At 39.3% G+C, this 23,333-nt stretch overlaps 1 protein-coding gene across 6 annotated transcripts in view; it reads left to right on the forward strand.

Annotated features, from left to right (window-relative positions):
• Positions 1–23,333, forward strand: part of LOC109097575 (SPARC (osteonectin), cwcv and kazal like domains proteoglycan 1) — a 327,147-nt gene that overhangs the window by 262,482 nt on the left and 41,332 nt on the right. For all 6 annotated transcript variants that reach the window (XM_042770615.1, XM_042770613.1, XM_042770614.1 and 3 more), the window contains one exon: positions 23,014–23,128. In XM_042770615.1, the coding sequence (XP_042626549.1) occupies positions 23,014–23,128 (115 nt within the window). The remainder of the gene's footprint in view (positions 1–23,013; positions 23,129–23,333) is intronic.

Below are 23,333 nucleotides of genomic sequence, written 5' to 3' on the forward strand. Positions count from 1 at the left end.
TATATTGATTTAAATTTTCTAAGACACTTTTTGTTGGTAAAAGTCATATGCGAGTAGGCGTCAACTATCATGAATTCACACCTGAGAAGACAAAGGCCTGCATAATGAGCTGCATAATGAGCCATTCAGTCAGCTGTGTCACTGAGAGGGATGACGTTACAAGAAAGAATGTGAGGACAAAAATAAATGTATATAATTTTATGTGTTTGTAGTTTTATTTAGAATATATTTAATTATCCCACAACATAATTTAATATTCACTTGTGAGTGCAGTTAAAAAGTTTTATTAGGAACAATCAAAGCTGACTTTCAAACTGAATTTTTTGCATCATTACTCGTCACACAATCCTTCAGAAATCCTTTTAACAATCGTATTTTCTACAAAAAAAAACATTTATTGTTATTATTATCATTATTATTATTATTATTAATGTTGGAAAGAGCTGAGAATATTTTTTTAGGTTTTTTAGGGGGGATAAATTGAAAGAACAGCAATGATTGTTACATTTGTTACAGTTACATTTATTGTTACATTTATATAATTTACATCAAGCTTTTGAATGGTATAGTAGTGTATATTGTTATTGAAACTTCATAATATTTCACTTGATTATACATTTAGTCAGGAATTATAGTTTGGAAAAATTCAGCATTGTCTTCTCTTCCGGGTCTGTTGTGAGCACGTTATGTGAAAACTAGTACAAGTATATAAATAAATAAAAAGAGACTTTACTCATGTTTATGAACTCTGCTGAATAAAGTGCTTCATTCTTTTTTTCTGAGGAAATCCAAATCTCAAATCCTCAACCACATCACATCTTTTTGGGGTAAATTATGTCTTATTCCTCTCATCGCGACGCAAACAGTAAAATAAAAAAAAACTTGAAGAACAATCTCGCTGCGTTGTCTTCTGTTGTGTGGGCGTATTCAAAAGCCACGCGCTTCAGTGAAACATTTGAATCTCAAAAGCGCGCTCGGCGCGGGGCGTGGTCGCATTAGAAGATAATGAAGGGAGACGTGAAAAACAGACATCGCGTTGTTTTCATATGGATTACTTTATCACAGAATATTTGTTTTCAGCAGAAAATTTGTTTAGTTTAAAAGTAGACATGTCAGGCTTTCTATAGATATCTCTCTCATGTCTCGGTGTTGAGTATTCACTGAGTTACAGTTCATTTTAATGACGCATTGTAACTGAAGATCAGCGCAGACAAAGGCTGCAGACAGCACTCCTTGTTTGTTATCTTTATTTTATAAGTGCACAAAGTTTTTGTTGTTATTATGTCTGTATACAAAAAAAAGTAGACCCTTTTACAGATTCGATTGATGTATTGCTCTTATCTGTACGATCAAAACTGAAAGTGTAATTTAAGTTCTTTTCGGGGTTATCAGGAGAAAATACCCCAAAACGCGTATACGCGTTAATCGACTCCAGAGGGTTAAAGGACCTGCTGAGATCATTTCAGTAATCATCTTGTTAACTCAGGTGAGAATGTTGACGAGCACAAGGCTGGAGATCATTATGTCAGGCTGATTTGGTTAGAATGGCAGACTTGACATGTTAAAAGGAGGGTGATGCTTGAAATCATTGTTCTTCCATTGTTAACCATGGTGACCTGCAAAGAAAACGTGTGCAGCCATCATTGCATTGCATAAAAATGGCTTCACAGGCAAGGCATATTGTGGCTACTAAGATTGCACCTAAATCAACAATTTATAGGTTCATCAAGAACTTCAAGGAAAGAGGTTCAATTCTTGTAAAGAAGGCTTCAGGGCGTCCAAGAAAGTCCAGCAAGCGCCAGGATCGTCTCCTAAAGTGGATTCAGCTGCGGGATCGGGAGTGCCACCAGTGCAGAGCTTGCTCAGGAATGGCAGCAGGCAGGTGTGAGCGCATCTGCACGCACAGTGAGGCGAAGACTTTTGGAAGATGGCCTGGTGTCAAGAAGGGGAGCAAAGAAGCCAATTCTATCCAAAAAAAATATCAGGGACAGATTGATCTTCTGCAGAAAGTATAGTGAATGGACGGCTGAGGACTGGGGCAAAGTCATATTCTCAGATGAAGCCCCTTTCCGATTATTTGGGGGCATCTGGAAAAAGGCTTGTCCCGAGAAGAAAAGGTGAGCGCTACCATCAGTCCTGTGTCATGCCAACAATAAAGCATCCTGACACCATTAATGTGTGGGGTTGCTTCTCATCCAAGGGAGTGGGCTCACTCACAATTCTGCCCAAAAACACAGCCATGAATAAAGAATGGTACCAAAACACACCCTCCAACAGCAACTTCTTCCAAAAACCCAACAACAGTTTGGTGAAGAACAATGCATTTTCCAGCACGATGGAGCACCGTGCCATAAGGCAAAAAGTGATAACTAAGTGGCTTGGGGACCAGAATGTTGAAATTTTGGGTCCATGGCCTGGAAACTCCCCAGATCTTAATCCCATTGAGAACTTGTGGTCAATCCTCAAGAGGCGGGTGGACAAACAAAAACCCACTAATTCTGACAAACTCCAAGAAGTTATTATGAAAGAATGGGTTGCTATCAGTCAGGATTTGGCCCAGAAGTTGATTGAGAGCATGCCCAGTCAAATTGCAGAGGTTCTAAAAAAGAAGGGCCAACACTGCAAATACTGACTCTTTGCATAAATGTCATGTAATTGTCGATAAAACCCTTTGAAACGTATGAAGTGCCTTGTAATTATATTTCAGTACATCACAGAAACAACTGAAACAAAGATCTAAAAGCAGTTTAGCAGCAAACTTTTTGAAAACTAATATTTATGTAATTCATAAAACTTTTGGCCACGACTGTACCTGTGATTTTCTAATGATCCTGAAGACATTGATAAGCATGCTCAGGTGTGTTTGATTGGGGTTAGAGCTAAACTCTGGAGGAAAGTGGATTTCGTGGGCCAGATTTGAAGATCCCTGCAATAGAGTAAAGATCCAAATAAAATAAACAGTGATTTTCAGTTTTTTTTTTTTTTTTTTTAGGTAGGTCTAACATTAGTTCTTAGGTACAGAAATTGAATAAAGTAACGAAATGTATAACTGCATTGCATATTTGACTGTATAAATTAAAGACGAATCTTTATTAAAGTTATAAAAGCTATTCAATCAAGAGCAGTGAGTGATTTCTTTGTGGTTGCTGTTTGATTAATATTAAGAAAGTGCTGTCACTTTAAAAGAATGCACTGATACAATTCGTTCAGCTGGCTGTGCCGTCCCGAACCGTGTGTGGATATATAATATATATATATATATATATATATTAGATTATATATTAGAGGTGTGACGAGATCTCGTGCTAATGTGTCTTGTGAGAACGTGATGATATCCTCGCGGTATTGTTATATGTCAGACCTTTCAGACATATTTGCATTACACTGGCTCGTTAACCAGTAGTGGTATGTAAGATATTTTATGCTCATCTGTGGATACAATATGCTTACCTGCTGTTAATAGGACACTCCAGTGTTTAATTAATCAGCTATCTGAACAATCGAGCTAGTGCTGCCTCCTCAAGAACGTTTATCATTCTCACATGTTTTAAGCCTCGTCAGTTTAAACATTAAAGTGTTTTAAGCCATTCAAGCATGAGATAGCGCGAATGAGATTTCAGTGTGGTACTTAAGTGCTGTGATAGACCGTTTCTGTATGCACAAACGGACACACTTACACAAAAAGCCGCACCTCAGACAGCATATGCGAGAACCAAACTGAGTTCTCTTTCACGTCTTCTTGACCAAATGCACACAAAATTATGTCAGAATCGCGGTCTTGACATAACCCACTCCAACCCACTCTTCACTCCAAGCCAGCTACATTAATCATGTCTATTATATATATATATATATATATATATATATATATATATATATATATATATATATTAAAGTGGAAATCAGTTTACTAAATTATATAAACTTGCCTGACTGCTTCACTTCCACTTTAAAGGGATATTTGTGTTGTTTATTATTTATTTAAGTACTGCTATTCCATATAGATATATATATATATATATATATATATATATATATATATATATATATATATATATATATATATATATATATATATATTTTTATTTAACATTGTTTTAATGTATTTCAAGTAATGAAAACATCTTGGTATGATTTTAGTTTTAGTTAACTATAATAACCTTGTTCATAAAGTGAATAGTTTGTTTTTAATTTTTCTTGTTTTGAAACAAGGTTTTGATTTTTAAACAGTGCTATTTTAATATTATTGAGATACTGTTATAGTTTTTTATTAATAATTTAAATTTCTATTTTTATATTCTTTGTTTTAGTTTTACTTTTAAAGTTTTAGTAATGTGGTTGTGTTTTTCTAATATTTATTAGATTGTTTTATATTTAGCTTTCTGTATAGCTGTAATATTTACTTATTTATTTAATTAATTATCATTATTGTTGTTATTATTATTATTATTATTATTATTATTACTACTACAGTTTTAGTTATTAAAGTACATCAAGCTAAACTAAATGAAAATGGAAATGTTGCCTTGGAAACTAGCTGAAATAAAATAAAATATAAAAACTTAAACTTATTTTATGTCAGTTAATGTTCAAGAAACAAAACATATTTAAGTATGTGTGTATGTTACATATGTATCCCTCGTTCCCTGAAGGAGGGAATGGAGATGTTACATCGACAATGACATTAAGGTGTCTCACTTAGGAGAAGTAATCACCTCTGAGCATTACGAGAAATGGCCAATGATAATTGGCGAGTGGAATTTGCATGCCAAGCCACTCCCCATACATGTGGGTATAAAAGATGGTGGCATGTATCCACTCATTCAGGTTTGTGCTGAGGAGCCGAGAAAGCATCTCGGCATTGAGCACAGTTCACGCTTGTGGCATGAGGGATGTAAATCTCCATTCCCTCATTCAGGGAATGAGGGTTATTTACATAACCGAGAAATTCCCTTTCAGTCAGTCACATTCGATGATACATCGACACTGATGTTAGGGGTCCCTGTGGAAAGCGCCACAACCAGAACTGTGTTACGAAAATTGAAGGTCCAGGTGCTCGCAAGCAAGCGTATCAGGACAGATTTAACTCAGTCCGTAACCTACCCAATGCCCCATAAGCCAGAAGTACATAACAATACAATATACAAGAAGTATGCTGGCTTACCAGGGACATTCTCACAATACTACATTTCAGCAACCGTTGGGGTGCAGAGACACATCCAAATAGTAATGTAAACAGTAAGACCAGTCGCAGCACAGTCAAACAAACTGTTGTGACCCCAGTTCAGGGGAACACAACAGGAACTGACAGTAAACAAACTGTCTAGGGAAGACACAAGTTTACCAAGGGAAACGGTACCGTGAAAGAACATACAGGATTTCCAAGGGAATCTTGTGTATGGCACCAGTCCAGTAAAATGGGGTGACTAATGGCATGCAACCCAAATACTGGACATGGCAACAGACTCTTTCGCTAGAACTTACTGGAAGAAGATGAGCAAACATATCCTAACCAGAGGAATGGTGCTGCATTCCTGTTTTTTGTACCCAACACACTGGAGGAAACTGTCTCCACCCAGAGATTATAGAATCTTACGAAGCTATTAGGTGTCGAGCAGCCCACAGCTCTGCAGATGTCTGCTAGAGAGGTGTTGTGTGCCGATGCCCAGGAGGAGGCAACACTCCAAATGAAATGAGCTCTCACCCCTAGGGGGCAAGGCTCACCTAGTGCCTGTTATGCCAAGGTGATGGCATCCACTAGCCAGTGGGACAACCTCTGTTTGGAGACAGCCTTCCCCTTCTGCTGTCCTCCAAAGCAAACAAAGATCTGCTCAGAGATTCTTAAGATTTGTGCATTCCACCTAAATGTGCAAAGCATTAATGGGACACAGCAACACAAGAGCTGGATTTGCCTCCTCCAAGGGCAGCGCTTGCAAGTTGGCCCTGAAAGGAAGTGGTGGGATGTTTGGGCACATAACTGGGCCGGGTCCACAAGTTAATGTGAGTGTGACTATTGGGGCGGGGCTGAGAGCCATGGGAACGGAGCAAGGCGAGTGGAGTAAATGATAATGAGCCACACCTGCACCACTCACCGGTCTCGAGTCCCACGGGGGAGCCCTGAAGGATAATAAAGACAAAATATGTAATTTTTCGTCACTGGAGGGTGCATATTCAAAACAAAACAAAGAAACAAAGGCATAGTTTGATGACGCCATGACTGAGTGTGGAATCATGGGAGTTGTCGTCTTCATCCCCACAGCCGATGCAATACGAGGGGACTCGGGCAGAATTCATGTTCATGGATGAGCTAATGATTTATTAATGTAGTAGAGTGAAGCAGGGTGAGACTGAAAGCCGTCAAAGCAAAATGAGGCCACTGAACGAGCGCGACACGCAGCGGAGCTTTCATTATGCCACAGTCGACCGCTTCCACTCCTTCCGGTCGTGTGTATGTGGTAAAAAGAAAAGCAGCGCTGTTTTATCATACAAGATACATTTGAAAGTTCTGTTATAATGCTACTCTGTGTGGTCATCACCGGTCTATTAAAACGCACAACATATTAAAGCGTCTTTGGTGTTTCCATGTTTTCTACAAAACAAAACCGAGGGAAATCGAGGGGTCATGACATCATTGGCAGGCACTATGGACACGGTCTGTGTCACTAGTTAAAATTGCTTATTTCTCTGGATTTAAACATTCTTCGAAACATTTGGGATAATGTAAGCAAAATATATAACACTGTTCTAGTGGTTTTTGGGTATTTTAATAAAAAATCTTACATATTGTGCCTTTCAGGACAAGACCAGGCCTGGACTATTTATGTTGTTGATTTGTTATGTTTTATGCGGCAGTTGTCTGTGAGGGGCTGCAGCTTTTACTTTCGTTTTGTGTTTGTTTGTTTATATGATTAAGGGTGCTTCCACAACTTTAGATCGATTGCTTTGTTCTGAAACAGGGATTAAAATTATTAAAATGTTGCTTTTTATTCTTGGTGCGGTTCGCTTTCACAAAGCAAAATTTCTAAATGAACCAAATTTGTTAATTCAAGTCACGCACGAGTAAACTGTTTCTTATTGGTCAAAGTTCCATGGTTTATTTTCCGGGATTCAACTTAGCTGTCACGGCTGTCGTCCATCAGGATGGAATGACAACAGCTTTGCGGGCTTATTGTTTTTTTGTTTTGTTTTTTTGTAGCTGTTGTTATATTAATTGATCATTTTGAGCAGGAGTCCAGGATTCATTGGGAACACATTTTTAAAATGCACCTACTAAGAAGAAGAGCAATAAGATGGCATTATAAAATGCAAAAGTACACTTTGATTTTGAATGGCGAAGACGTGCTCACCCACAGACATTCACAGGTTCATGTTGAGGTATTAGCAAAACAATAAAGCTAATACTTTTCACAGAATTTATGTAATTACCCATCATACATTGTGATGTAGCCTGGTTAGTTGGTCCGTTGGATCGGATTGCTTTCTCGCAATGACGAAAACATACACTTTTTTAAAGTGGAGGGGGACAGCCTTGTCTCCAACTTCTCTTACAGGAAGGAAACACTCACTGGGCATCTCTGGGGGTCCTCAAATTCCAGACAGGCCAGAGAGGTCTATCGCGTCCGGTAAGCCAAGTCAAGTCAAGTCAAGTCACCTTTATTTATATAGCGCTTTAAACAAAAAAGATTGCGTCAAAGCAACTAAACAACATTAATTAGGAAAACAGTGTGTCAATAATGCAAAATGACAGTTAAAGGCAGTTCATCATTGAATTCAGTGATTTCATTATGCAGCTCAGTTCAGTTTAAATGGTATCTGTGCAATAATTTGCAATCAAGTCAACAATATCGCTGTAAATGAAGTGTCCCCAACTAAGCAGTCCAGAGGCGACAGTGGCAAGGAACCAAAACTCTATCAGTGACAGAATGGAGAAAACACCTTGGGAGAAACCAGGCTCAGTCAGGGGGCCAGTTCTCCTCTGGCTAGACGAAAACAGCTGTTCAATTCCAGGATGCAGCAAAGTCAGATTGCGCAGAAGAATCATCTGTTTCCTGTGGTCTTGTCCCGGTGGTTGTCTGAGACAAGGTCTTTACAGGTGATCTGTCTCTGGGGCTCTAGTTTTCCTGGTCTCCGCTGTCTTTCAGGGCTGTAGAGGTCCTTTCTAGGTGCTGATCCACAATCTGGGCTTGATACGTACTGGATCCAGGTGACTGCAGTGACCCTCTGACTTGGATACAGACTGGATCTGGTGGCTACGGTGACCTCGGAATAAGAGAGAAACAGACTAATATTAGCGTAGATGCCATTCTTCTAATGATGTAGCAAGTACATCAGGTGTTATGGGAAGTGTTCCCGGTTCCGGTTTACCTAATTAATGCAGCCTAAAAATCCTTTAACGGATTTGGATATTAGAAGCATATTAGTGTGTTATGTGTAAGCTAGGTTAAAGAGATATGTCTTTAATCTAGATTTAAACTGCAAGAGTGTGTCTGCCTCCCGAACAATGTTAGGTAGGTTATTCCAGAGTTTAGGCGCTAAATAGGAGAGCAGGAAACCTCACGCAGTTGACTTTGATATTCTAGGTATTATCAAAACAGAGTTTTGATAATGCAGCGGACATGGAGGACTATAATGTAACAAGAGCTTGTTCAAATGCTGAGGTGCTAAGCCATTCAGGGCTTTATAAGTAATAAGCAAGATTTTAAAATCTATACAATGTTTGATAGGGAGCCAGTGCAGTGTTGACAAGACCGGGCTAATATGATCATACTTCCTGGTTCTAGTAAGAACTCTAGCTGCTGCATTTTGGACTAACTGGAGTTTGTTTACCAAGTGTGCAGAACAACCACCCAATAAAGCATTACAATAATCTAACCTTGAGCTCATAAACGCATGGATTAACATTTATGGATATGACCTTGAGAGCATAGGCTGTAATTTAGATATATTTTTGAGATAGAAAAATGCAGTTTTACAAATGCTAGAAACGTGGCTGAGTATCATCAGCATAACAGTGAAAGCTAACACTGTGTTTTCGTGATGATATTTCCCAAGGGTAACATGTAAAGCCTGAAGAGTAACGGCCCTAGTACTGAGCCTTGAGGTACTCCATACTACACTTGTGATCAATATGATACCTCTCCATTCACTGCTACGATTTGATGGCGGTCATATAAGTATGATTTAAACCATGCTAATGCACTTCCATTAATGCCAACAAAGTGTTCTAGTCTATGCAAAAGAATGGTGTGGTCAATAGTGTCGAGCGCAGCACTAAGATCCAATAGCACTAATAGAGATATACAACCACAATCAGATGATGAGAGCAGGTAATTTGTAACTCTAAGTAGAGCAGTGTCAGTACTATGATAAGGTCTAAATCCTGACTGGAAATCATCACAGATACCATTTTTCTCTAAGAAGGAATATAATTGTTAGGATACTACCTTTTCTAGTATCTTGGACAGAAAGGCCAAATGTGCAGGTTCCACAGATCGGGACATGGGTGCCAAATAGTGCCCTGCCCTTAAGAAAGAAGGTCTTTCCTCAGGGAGTTTCTCCAAGGAGGGGCTGTCACAAGGAGTGTGAGATCGGAAAACCAGGTCCAGGTATGGCGCAACCAAAAAGACCTGCTCCTTGTCATCCCTGATCTTGCACAGGGTCTGTGCAAGGAGGCTTACTGAGGGACGATGTACTTGCATAAACCCCAGGGCCAGCTATGTGCCAGAGCATTCGTTCCGAGGGGTTCCTTGACCTGGTGAACTTGCAGGATGGCTGTGGTGTGCAGGCGGCCTGGCCCACAGCACTGTAAGCCTTGGCAGCCAGGACTGATGACAGCTTACAGGCTTTGGATGGGAGGCGCGGATGGTTCCCCCAGACAGCGGCATTTTGGGGGCACAGGTGCACCACAACCGCACGATCCACCTGGGGAACATCGACCTACCCCTTGGCTGCCCCACCATCGAAGGTAGTTTGGAGGGAAGAGCTCAAACCTGACCAGGCAGTGTAGGGGGCCTTCAACATTTTGGTGAGTTCTTCATGAACCTCCGGGAAGAAAGGCACTGGGACGGAGCGTGGCTGAGAGTCACGTCCGGAGCCCAGATACTAGTTGTCCAGCCTCGAGTGTTTGGGGGATGGAGGCGAATTCACCTCCAACCCGAAACTCTTGGCAGCCCGAAGGAGCATGACCATCAACTCTACTTAATACTCCGACTGTGTAACCGCCAAAGCCAGGAGCTTCTCAGCAGAGTCTTCAGCATCAGAAGACGATAGTCCCTCCACCGATACTGCGGTAGACATCTTATCCTCCTCAGGAGCCCTGAATGAGACTGGGTTTGCCGCGGGATGGCACAATCATTGGGAGATCAACGGGGTACGCTATGAGGAGCAGTACTTTCATTGGAGCTGGCCTGGTGGAACATTCCTGACCACAGGTAATTCTCATGTCTCCCTTGTTCCTAACCAATGGATATCTTTACATCCAGAGGAACTGGACTGGGTAGAGCTCAAGGGAAGCCTCATAATGAAAGAGAGATAGCCATGAACATGCGCTCGCAGTTGGGGCATGAATCATCCACAGATGCCGTCTCAGCATGCTTGCGGCCCAGACACATGAGACAGCGATCGTGTCCATCATAAGGAAACTACCGCAGAAGCACATGGTCAGAATCTCAAAAGACACTCTCGACCGAGCAAACTGTAAGAAATTGCTCTTTCAGGCTGGAGTGCGCAGAGATGGAACTGTGCTAAACAGGGGCCAACACATTGCTGACTGCGCTCAATGACGCAGCCGAGAATGTCCTGCAGAGTGTAGGCTTCTTTGTTTTTCCGTAGATCTCTTGATAGGAGAGAAAGCTTTCATGAAGCGATCGGCTCCGAAGCAAAAATCACTCCTCCATTTTATATACCTGTATGTACGGCAAGTGGATTGGCATGCAAATTCCACTTGCCTGTTGTCATTGGCCATTTCTCATAATGCTCAGAGGTGGTGAGGCTCCCAAAATGAGATCCCTAGCCTCAATGTTGCCATAACGTCGAACGAGACTGACTGAAATGAAACCCTGTTCATAAAGTGAATAATGCTTGTTTTTAAGGTTTCTTTAAGAGTTTGGGCAGTTAGTCTGTAGTTACTATATTTAGTTTTCCATAAAAGTGATAGAAGTCTATGGTATGTCCTGATTTAATCTCTGTGTAAATGCATGTGTGTGTGTGTGTGTGTGTGTGTCGACAGCTCCTGCTGTGCTGTGATAGATGATTCTTCCTACATATAACCTCATTACTCACACAAACACAGCCTGATCTACTCTCTCTGTCTCTCTCTTTCTATTTCTCTCTTCATATACTCCAATCACAACACTATCCTTTATAATCTGCATGTTTATCTCAGTTGACTGTAGCAATTCTCCAATTATGAGTTTGTTTCTCTTGTGAATCTTGTGTGAAACCCATCATCTCCATATGGATACCTCTGACCTCAGTGTGACACGTGACTGATTGCAGTATGACCACATTCACCCTGTACTGCAGTACACACTTCTGCCTCACTCCAGATTCTTCAACCTAAGTTAGGCGATGTGGGAGGGACTTAGATGTTGAGGGAGCTGCCTGAGACAAGAGTAAGTGGCTTAAGATCAGTTGACGGACATGTATATAAAGGCAGTATCATTTGAAGCCTATGCAGAGATTTTAAACATTTTCATATTGCAGGATGAGTTTTGGCAACATTACTAAACCGATTTAAAAAAAAAATTCTCTTAAACATTTTTTTGTTTCAGTGATATTTTAATATAGTAGAGTTTTCATTGTTTTAGTAGAGTTTTCATTGTTAATTTTTTAATTAAGTATTTATATTTACATTTAATTGTTTTTTGTAAAATTTTTTGTAATTTTAGTAATCTTATTTTATTTCAGTTTTTTTTTTTTCAATTAATAAAAATTATATACACACACACACACACACACACACACACACACACACACACACACATATATATATATATATATATTATATTTATATATTTTATATATTTTAAAAACAGTGTTTTGAAGTTAAAACTTCATCAAAAAACATTTTTTTCAAACAAATAATTACAGTTATCATGGATTATGAACTCATATTTTAGCCAAAAACAGTGTTTTGAAGTTAAAAACGTCTTTATGATGCTTTTGTTTCTTACAAACATGCAGCTTTTGGCTTCACAAGATGTTAATTGATGGACTAGAGCGGTGTGGACTACTTGTGGATTATTGTGATGTTTTTATCAGCTGTTTGGACTGTCATTCTGATGGCACCCATTCACTGCAGATGATCCATTGGTGAGCAAGTGATTAATGCTGAATTTCTCCAAATCTGATGAAGATTCATTCACATCTTAGATGGCTTGAGGGTGAATACATTTTTAGCAAAGTTTAATTTTGGGGTTAACTATTCCTTTAAGAAAGTATATAGAGTTAATTTTGATTTTTTTGTTGCCTCCTGTCTCCCTAGTGTGCAATTGAATGATTTGATTGTCACTTGATGCCAAAGTGTGCAGATGGCACAGATGGCATTTGGTAGGCAGGTGCCCTAATGCAGAGGGCATTGACAGGACAGTGCGCGTGTGTGTGTGTATGTGTGTGTGTTTTAGGCTCCGTCAATGTTATATATTTACATTCTCTCTGTGGAAACAGGATCACAGCATGATAATTACACAAATTGTGTGTGTGTGTGTGTGTGTGTGTGTGTGTGTGTGTGTTCAGAAAATGAAGGTCTCATTCATCTGAATGTTTCTTGTTTATCTGGTGACATTCAGGATTCGGCTGTAAGCTGATTGGCCATTAGGCAGCACAGACTCGTTCTGATTGGATAATCACAGGTATGAATGCTGAATCCGGATTGACTAATTTTACCTCATTCAACCTGCAGCACTAATTACACTATTTAAAACAGAGGCAGAATAAGGAAGCATTCATTTTAAGATGGCTCCTGTGATATGGTTATGGAAATGAGATTTACCTGAATAATTCACTGTTGCAAAGAGTATGCACAGGTTAATGAGATGTGTGGTTCTGTTCAGGAGTACCACAGGAGTCACAGGAAAATAATGATTGCTGAATTTGAAATACTAGCATACTATTCTTAATATTTCTGCCTAAAAAAAAAACAAAAAAAAAACATATAAACATGCATAAATACTGTGGTTAGTATAATAGTATGCTATTCCAATTTGTTGGAAGTCGTGGCCTAATGGTTAAGAGAGTCGGACTCCCAATCGAAGGGTTGTGAGTTCGAGTCTCGGGCCGGCAGGAATTGTGGGTGGGGGGAGTGCATGTACAGTTCTCTTTCCACCTTCAATACCATGACTTAGGTGCCCTTGAGCAAGGCATCGAACCCCCAACTTCAGCATAAAATGGCTGCCCACACTGCTCTGTGTGTGTGCACTTCGGATGGGTGCACATTTTATTTCAGCCACATTTCAATAAATCCACATTTCAATAATTTCAATTAAATTTTCAAAATATCAAATTCATGCACATTTTATTTCAGCTAGTTGTCAAGAATTTCTCATTTGTTTTGTTTAAATTAAAGTACTAAAATAACTAAAAATAATAATTAAAACTTAAAACTATATAGACAAGTAAAATAAATAAATAAATAAATAAATAAATACATAAATGACAAAAACAATTAGTTTATATCTCAAATTTTTTTGTAAGAAATAAAGTCTGAATTATGACATTGAAAAATATAAAAAGTTTTTTTTATTTATTATTATTATTATTATTATTATTATTATTATTATTATTATTATATGGTGGAAATGGGTCTCCATAGAAAATATAAAATATAAAAATAAAATCAAATTTAAAATATTGAGAAAAAAATACAACAGTATAATAATGATACTAAAATAACACTGAATTGAAACATTTATTGTGGAAAAATGACTAATATTTGACTTCTTCAGAAAGCAGTAGTCAGTATGCAGTGTAAGTAGGCAGCATTGCCAGTAAGCTAGTATTTAATCTGAACAAAGCCGTTGTGTTGTACCGTTATTGATCGACACAGCAGATGAGACGCCCACATTCGCAGCAAACCTTGGCACACAAAGGGTAAAAGGTTGATTTGTGAGGTGTATGAAAGCTTTTGAGGTCACATCTGGATAGATGAGGTCGACCGTTGCTGTGATACTAAAGTTCAAAGGTCCAACCTGATAGAGTGCTAATACATGTGCAGTTTACACAGAGAATCGATGCAGGCTGAATTTACATGACCTTTAATGTCTGAGTTAAAATAAATCAGCCAAATGGGGATCAGTTTCTTTCTTGCATACAACAGAAAAGGAAGGTCTGTACTGTTTTTACTCATACAGTTTTAGAGGATGTCAAAAATCCAGCATTTTCTGGAGAAATAAGGGTGTTAAAGTACAGGATAATAGTGCAGGTCACACACACGCTCCCACAGGTGGCTGTAAGAGGATATATATGGAGCCAATGTTGCAAGTTTATAGGATTAATTTACTGACTATCAAATGTTTATGAGCATATTTCTCTCTCTCTTTTAATTCAAGCCATGAAAATGATAAAACTCACAGCTCTGAGGGGCAGCAGGTTTCCATAGCGATGTCACCAAAGACATATGATGAAGGAGGAATCACACATCGAATAAACCAGCATGGATGGGTTTTATTTTTCAGTGAAATGAATTCTTCATCACTCACTCACTCCTGTAATAAAACACAGCAGACGGAGATGAATGTGGACAGTCAATCGTAGACAAGAAGAGATGAATGAAATGACACACTACAAGTGCTATTTCTACAGTATGTAGAATGTACACTTTGCACAGTGTGCTAATTTTATGTAGTCATGAAATACTGTAACCTGTTGTTGATTGCGTTATGCACAGTACACAAAAGAGCCCATTGTGAATTCCACAATCCAGTGTGCCTGACTTGACCTTTCATTTCTTCTGTGTATCAGTAATATCAACTACAAATTTGTAAACATTTATTTATATATTTTTTTGGCCAGTATGCCAAACTTTAAAACAATTTTTAGACAAATTTGAATTAAATATGCAGGTAACACTCAAAATGAAATTTTCCTGAAAATTTACTCACCCTGAGGCCAACCAAGAACTAGATGAGTTTGTTTCATCACAACAGATTTGGAGAACTGTAGCATTACATCACTTGCTCTGCAGTGAATGGGTGCCACCAGAATGAGAGTCCAAACAGCTGATGAAATTGCAATAATCCACAAACAATCCACACCACCCCAGTCCATCAATTAACATCATGTGAAGTGAACCTTGAATCGTTGCTTCCAGCTAAAATTAAAGTCCATAATAAATTTTAAACAGTGCTTAATCTTGCATATTTTACTCCTGATTCAGACCAGATGACTCTTTCACTGGAGGAAGCGTTATGGATTTTGGACTTGTATTTTAGCCAGAAGCAAACTTTTGAAGTTAAAACATCTTAATGATGGATTTGTTTCTTACAAACATACAGTTTTTCCCTTTATAATACATTAATTGATGGACTGGAGTGGTGTGGATTGCTAGTGGATTATTGTGATGTTTTTATCAGCTGTTCGGACTCTCATTCTGATGGCACCCATTCACTGCAGAATGAAGAAACAAACTCATCTGCATCTATCTTGGATGGCCTGAGGGTGAGGAAATTTTCAGCAAATGTTCGTTTCTGGGCTATTTGAAATGGATATCATTATTGCGATTCATAGTTGCACATATGTTTAATAAAGTGTGCAGTATACGGTCTATGCTGTGCAGTATATAGCCAAAGTGTGTACGTTGTGCACTGTTTGTCGATTAAAATTGACTGCTTGGTTAAACAGGAGCTGAATTTGTTCATTCAGGCCTGGAATTGAAAATTGTGAAGAGGTAAATATACTCCATCCCCCCCCCTCTTGCTCTCATCTCACATTTATCAGTCGGGATCTATCAGACTTTCTGATTTTCATGCCCTCTTCGACACACGTTCATACCCTGCAGTGAGGGTGTTTGGGGTTCGTCTCTGAATATGAATAACCTGTTTTCTGGTGTAATAGAAAAAACGACTGGACAAAATTAAAAAAATACACTGTAGACTAGTAACTAGAGAAATGCATCACTGTGCTGTACATGTGTTCCTGTACATTTACTCACCTTACATCTCCGCTCACCTCATGAGATCAATACTATATTTTTTAGTGCATTTTTTTTTCTTTTTCTCAAAGTGCAGTAACTACAGAGACTGAGAGAAATGGCTTTTGAGTGATTTAATATCAGTTTTTATACTCAGCTTTCTCTGAGCCTAAATATAATTGAGACAAACGTATCTGTCACAGATCAGTTCACAGTCTAAGAGACTTAATTTCAGATTTTCTAGAATGTGTGGTTACTTCATCTTTGTACAGTAGTGAACTAGATATAGTAGTTTTTTTTCAGCTTCTTTTCATCCCAAAATAATAATAATATTAATAATAATAATAATAAAGAAATAGTAAATTGTATTTATTTGTATAATTGTTTGCTTTTTTTTTATTTGTATAATTATATTTATATTTATATCAGACAATTAATTTTCAGAAAATTAAGTTTCTTTGTATTGCAACATTTTTTCATTACAATTAAGTACATTTTCATCCTAAATCACTATAATGTGAAAAACATCCTAAAAAAGGAGATTTTATTTATTAAAAAATCTATATTTATTTGTATAATTCATTTTTGAATTCATTTTTATATTTATATTATAGAAAATAAAGCCCGTTTTTAGAAAATTAAGATGTAATATTCTTTTCATTATAAAATTCTCATTACTATAAAGTGAGAGAAACATTTCTACATGCTTCTGTGAGATTCACAACATTAAACCCTCTGCTAACTGCATATGAAAAATAAAAATAAATAAAACACAAAAGCAAAATGTCCTTCAGACAGAATCCCGTCACAGTATGCTGTGAAAGACATCACACAATCTGTGTGTGTGTGTGTGTGTGTGTGTGTGTGTGTGTCCGTTCCGCGTGTGTTCCATGTGTGTGTGTCCGTTCCGCTGGTAAAGCGTGTCCTCACTTCCTTCCGTCTCTCTCGCCCTCACCGGCTGAATCTCAAATGCAGGAAAATATCAAATCATTCTGTTTGTCACAAGGTTGAGAGAGGCCTGAACTCCATCAATAAGGCATGTACATCTCTAAACACACAAAAACCCACACTCCCTAACAAACGACTGACAGCAGAAAACCAGAGCAAGATGAACTAAAAGAAGAGAAAGAGCAGGTGTTTGAAAATTAAACGTGTGTTTGTACGGCAGCAGAATGTCTGTTCTTTTCCATGTAGAGAAAGTAGTTTATATGACATATGTGCCCTATATTCTTCTAGAGTCCTATGATGCTTTATTTAAGGAACAGACTGAACTTTAATCATTAATTGCTGCAAATCTTCCGCAACTCATTTGCATATTCAAATATGCCATTGGATCCAGGTTGGATGTAAGTGATGTCTAATATTGTTGGTTCTCATAGGTCTCTTGACTTACTGAAACATGTTTGAATGTACAAAATTACAAGTTATATAGCTGCTGCACGGGTGGAAATGTTCAGCAAATAATATGTTAAATATTGGTCTGTTTTCTAACACAAAACTATTATTTGACTTCAGAAGACTTGGAATAATGAGCAGTGGTCATATGGACAGATCTTATAATGATTTTATGTCATTTTTAAAATCTTGACTGCAGCCTTTGGTCACTGTCTGCTTTCTTTGTATTATGGTATTGTTTTGTTTCATCATTGTTTCAATGTTTTGTTGTATCATTGCTTTATTTCTTTGTGTGCATTTTTGTGTGCATTCGTGTTCTGTTGTTTAATTGTATCATTTTGTTTTATTGTTTCATTGGATTATTGTTTCTTTGTAGCAGTTTGTTGCATCATTGTTCTGTTGTATTGTTTGGTTGTGTCATTGTTATGTTGTTACATTCTAATGTTTTGTTTCATTGTAGCAGTGTTCCATTGTTTTATTGTATCATATTGTTTCATTGTTTTGTTTTGTTTTGTTGTGTTATTTTTCCGTTGTTTCATTGTATCATTTTGTTTCATTGTTTCGTTGTCTCATTGTTTCATTATAGCAAAACAATGATACAAAAATCAGTAGGGCTGGGCGATATCATCTCAATACAATTTATGTCAATAAAAATGATAAGCTCTGGACATTTTTATATCGATATAGATTAAACAAACAGTCTATCAAAGCAGAAATAAAGGCAACAGCATCCAGTCAGTTAATGCCGCTAATTACTCATGTTCTGAGTGTCTCTGTGTGAATGCATGGTGCATTTTCGTCTGATACACCAACTCAAACACACGTGACGCTGACTTCTTCAGCGGCTGCATCTCAATATATGAGGACATGAACTTCAATATCCAGAGCTGCTGTGAGAGTCAATTCACCAGCTTTACACCGTTTCAGTTAAGAAAAAGTGCTGTCAAATGCACACTGAAACTGAAAGACCTTCATGACAACCCGTCAAAATAAAAGTCTGGTTTTTACTTGAAGAAATTATGACATGCATGTTACCACTGTATACTAAAACATAATTCTCAAAGTAATAATAGTAATTTTTTCATAAAATTTTACAGTTCTATTGTGCAGCATCTTACTTGACAACAAAAATGCAATGTTTTGCTGTAAATTCATTTCATTTGATTACATTTCAAACTGTTAAAGTTTTATAAATTCGTTGAAGAAGTGTCACCCCCCTGGACTCATTATGTTGTGTCTTCCCTCCATGTATTCCGTGTCCCATGTTTATTGTCATTATGTTCAGGTGTGTCTCGTCATTACCCTCATTAATGTTCGCCTTATAAGTTGCATTCAGTTCAGTGTTTGGTTGTCCGGTCTCGTCAATGTGTATGTGTGTTTCTGCCTTCTCCCTATGGATTACCCCTATGTGGATTATTAAAATCTTTGTATCAGCATCTTCCTCGTTACGTGCTTCTCTCCCCCACCACACCGTGACAGAAGACCGGACGTGAAAAAGTAAAGCAATGTGTTTCCCCCGCATTTTATTTTTTTTCCCTTTTTGTCAGTTTCTGTTTTATGTTATGGATGATCCTGCTGTCTTCCTCCTCCTACTGGAGCAGAGAAGGATCCCTCAAGAATCATACAAAACTATTTGTGGAAATCACCAAACATACCCACTACCCAGACTACTGCCTCTGCACTTTCTACAAAACCAGCCTGAATGACAAGTGCAGAGCGCAGTTGTCTGGAGATGGTCCTCGAGGGAATTTCGGTGCCTTTGTGGAGTGGATGCTGGTGTCCTCTGGATCACCACTGATTGTGGACATCGCGGATGACACCAGCCCTACTCCGGACCCAGAGCCCAGCCCACCAGCTCCCCGCTGCGCAGAGCCGAAGCCTGAGCCCACCACTGACAGAGAGCCAGAGCCCGCTGCAACCGATGAGACATCGCCATGGACGGCGACAGAGCTGAGGTTTGCCGTGGAGCCAGAGGCCGCAACGTCAGAACAGGTGCGAGAGCCGGCAACAGAGCTCGCCACGGTGAAGAGTGTCATGGACAGAGAGAGCGCGGAGGGAAGTTCCGCCCACTGCACCGTGGCTGAGGGTGAGCAGCACTCTATGGACAGAAATGAGGATCTAATTAATCTAAATAATATATATGCAGACATGCCCCCTATTCTCCTGCCTTCATATGAACTCTCTGTCAGCCCTGAACTATCTGTCTGCCTGGAACTAGATGTCTGTCTGGATTTCCCACCCACCCTCTCTCTCCTGCCTTTTCCTGTCATCTCTGATTCTCCATTGCCAATGCTGTCACCTGTCAGACCCTTTGCTCACCCTTAGCCCACCATCTGTGCGCTGGCAGTGGGTCTGCCACTCTCCATTGGCATCGTGGCTGGAGGATCCCTTGTCTCCGCCTCCAGCCTCTGAGTCCCGGACTCCACCTCGGCCCTTGAACCCAGTGGCTCCACCATGGCTCCTACCTCCCTCCTCTCCACCGTGGCCCATCAGTCCACCAGCTCCGCCAGGCTCCCTCATCCCTTCGGCTCTGCCTTGGTCTGTCATCGACCCAACGTGCCTCGGGACTCCACTCTTCCGGCTTCACCTCATCCCTTCATCCCTCTGGCTCTGTCAGGCTTCTCCTGCCCTCCGGCTCCACCTCTGTCGCTCCAGCTCCACTGCGGCCTTCCAGATCCCCACCTCTGCCTCGGTCGCCAGCGCCATCTGCTCCGCCTTGGCCCTCCGGATCCTTGGTGTCACCCTGGCTCATCGGCTCTCCGTCTCCGCCTCGGGCTCCTCCTCCACCTGCTCCGCTGCTGTCCGTCTGCCCCCTGGAGTCGTCAGCCCTTCCTCCACCATGGCTCTTCCCTCCATCAACTCCACCGTGAGCCGCCATCATGGGTGTGGCCTGGGTCCCGCCTGGCTCCCCTGCTCCGGATTCCTCCTGTCTCCTCCCTGGCTCCTCCCTCTGTCGTCTCCTCCCTCCGTGGTCTCTGTCTGCTGGCCCCACCAGAACCTCCTCCTTGGTTCCCACACAGTAAACCCCCCCCCACCCCGTTGTTCCATGCTGTGGGATTTTTACTTTGTTTATTTGGTTTTTCTTTTTACCCAATGACCATAAGGATACTGATAAACACAGGCCACACACATTTTCACCTCTTCTTCTTCAGGTCACAGCTGACCTGAGGCTCTGGCTTTCTTTGTCTTCTTTGAAGCTCTCTTTGAAATAACAAGAGAGAAAATACTGTCAAGTTCAACAGTATGATGAATAAATATTACCATCAAAACTGATACTTTAATTTTTTAATTTGCACACCCATAGTATCTCTTTAACCTATAGTTGCGCCGTTTTCAATTAAGTCATGCAATTAACGCACTTCTAATTCAGTATTAATGTGCATCTAGAATGGCCGCGGATGAGGCATTAAGTGCATGGCACTGCGACTAACTTAACATTTTACAGAGTTTAATGTAGCAATATAGTCATATAATAAAATATAATAATAGATTTGAACAAAGAAATCAAGTGCTACGCACATTTATTGGCCATGACTTGATTGCAAATACAAATACAAAAATTAGACAAGTAAAGAAAACATGGTACTTATTTAAAGAATCACCCCTTTTTTTAAATATATGAAAACAAGAAAAAGCCTAATGGAACGTTTCCCATTCCATGACTAGTAAAATAATGGCAACTTACATGGTTCTTCTCGGAGCAGCTTGACTGCGCACTGTGTCTTCTTCTTGATTGACAGGTGTCAGCTTTAATTCACAATACTGCCACCTGGGAGGTCAACCAGGTACTGGAGCTGGAGTAGGCTATTTGCGTGTTGTGTTATCATAAGTGTCCTGTTCATTTTAAATATCATAGTTATCACCAATACCGGTATATCGTCACACCCTAAATTAACACGATGTCGTTACTTCATGATTATCACGGTTATTGTCAATACGGGTATATCGCGACACCCCTATTGTGAACAAACAAATTTATATTTCCATTTACTCTCAAGGTCTAACAAACGTGTGGAAAGTGTTTCCTTCCTCAGCATATGAATTTTGTGATAAATAGCGATTTCATATGATGTGGAAAATATATATTGTGATCATATTTTTGGCCATATCACCCAGCCCTAACAATCAGTGTTCCGTTGTATCATTTTTTTTTTTTTTTTTTATTTATTTATTTATTGTCATTGTTTTGTTGTTTCACTGTTAACACTTTTGTATACTTTGCCAACTGTAGTAGTTTGTATTGTTTTGTTGTCATTGTTTCGCTGTATTATTGTTTCATCGTATTGTTTTGACAATTGTGCTGTATCATTTTATCATAAACATTCATTATGTCATCATATTGTGGTTTTGTTGGGTCACACTTTACCTTAACGTCCAATTCTCACTATTAACAAACCATTAATTATGACTTTTGCCTCCATAAACTCCTAATTTGCTGCTTATTAATAGTTAGTAAGGTAGTTGTTAAGTTTAGGTATGGGGTAGAATTAGGGATATAGAATTTGGTCATGCAGAATATGTGCTTTATAAGTACTAATAAATAGCCAATATGTTAATAAAAGGCATGCTAATAAGCAACTAGTTAATAGTGAGAATTGAACCCTATACTAAAGTGTTACCTTTTTTTGTGAAGAAGGAAAGTGACACAGGTTCAGCACAACATAAGGGGAACATAAAAGATGACATATGTTTCAGTTCAATGAATGGTTCCTTTAAATATGAGGTATTTATTCTGTTAACAGCAGTGATCAGAGCTGTAAATTAACCATATGTGTGTGTGTACTGAAGGCTAGTTGGCATGGCTGCGTTCCAGACGAGCAGCAGGTTGGCATCAAACTTCCAGATGAACACACACACAGACATGTGAAGGTCAGAGGTTGTGATTGAGTGTTTGACCTCTGTTAAACCCACCTGTGTGTTTCAGCTCACACACACACCAGCAGCGCTAAATGTTAGTTCTGTATGTCTGATGCTTGAAATTTAATTTGCACTGTAATAAATGGCTGAGGAAAGGTTTGTGTTTAATGTTTCCTGACGGAGATGAATGTCTTATGAGTTCTCGTAATGATCTCCGCACACGCGCTATTCCTCCTCATCCTCCTTCTTCCTGCTGGAGGAGCCGCATTACCTGCACGAGAGAGGAAGAGATGGCAGAGTGCGAGACAGTGTTTCTCCTCTTCCTCCATTTGTCAGGAAGTGTTTACACTGATCTATTGCTCAAAGTCGGTGCTGTGTGTGTGTGAGATGATAAAGCGTTTGCCAGAGTAAAGCTCTCCTCTCCTCCATAAGATTCTCTCGCTTCCTTTCATGCCATCTGACTGAATCTGCTCTGTCTTTCTTTCCTGGAAAGAAAAAGTAAAACAAAAGAACAAGAATATAAAATATGAGAGATTGCGTGTGTGTCCAAGGGAGACGAAAACACAGATCAGAGATCAGATGAACTGGAGGCTCTAGTTTATCATAGTAACTGAAGTCTTTCTCTATCTTTTCAGGGCTGGACAGTACTAAAGACCCCTGTCTAAAGCTCCACTGCCCTCCTCACAAAGTGTGTGTGAGCCACGACTTCCAGACGGCCATCTGCACCAATCACAAACCAGCACAGCACAGGTAAGACCCGCAGTCACACGCCAGGCAGGTAGAATCAGCTAGAAAAGAAACGTTTGTCAAGGCAAATGCTGACTAGTTTGAAGATTATTTAGACTGTGCAGTGTGATAAAAGTTACATATGCTTTACTGGTTGCTAGGGCAGGGGTTTTCAATCTTTTAGATGTCACAGACTACCATATATGATCATCCTCATGCAGAAGACCAC

Source organism: Cyprinus carpio, chromosome A14 (assembly GCF_018340385.1).
Source record: "Cyprinus carpio isolate SPL01 chromosome A14, ASM1834038v1, whole genome shotgun sequence".
NCBI lineage: Eukaryota > Metazoa > Chordata > Actinopteri > Cypriniformes > Cyprinidae > Cyprinus > Cyprinus carpio.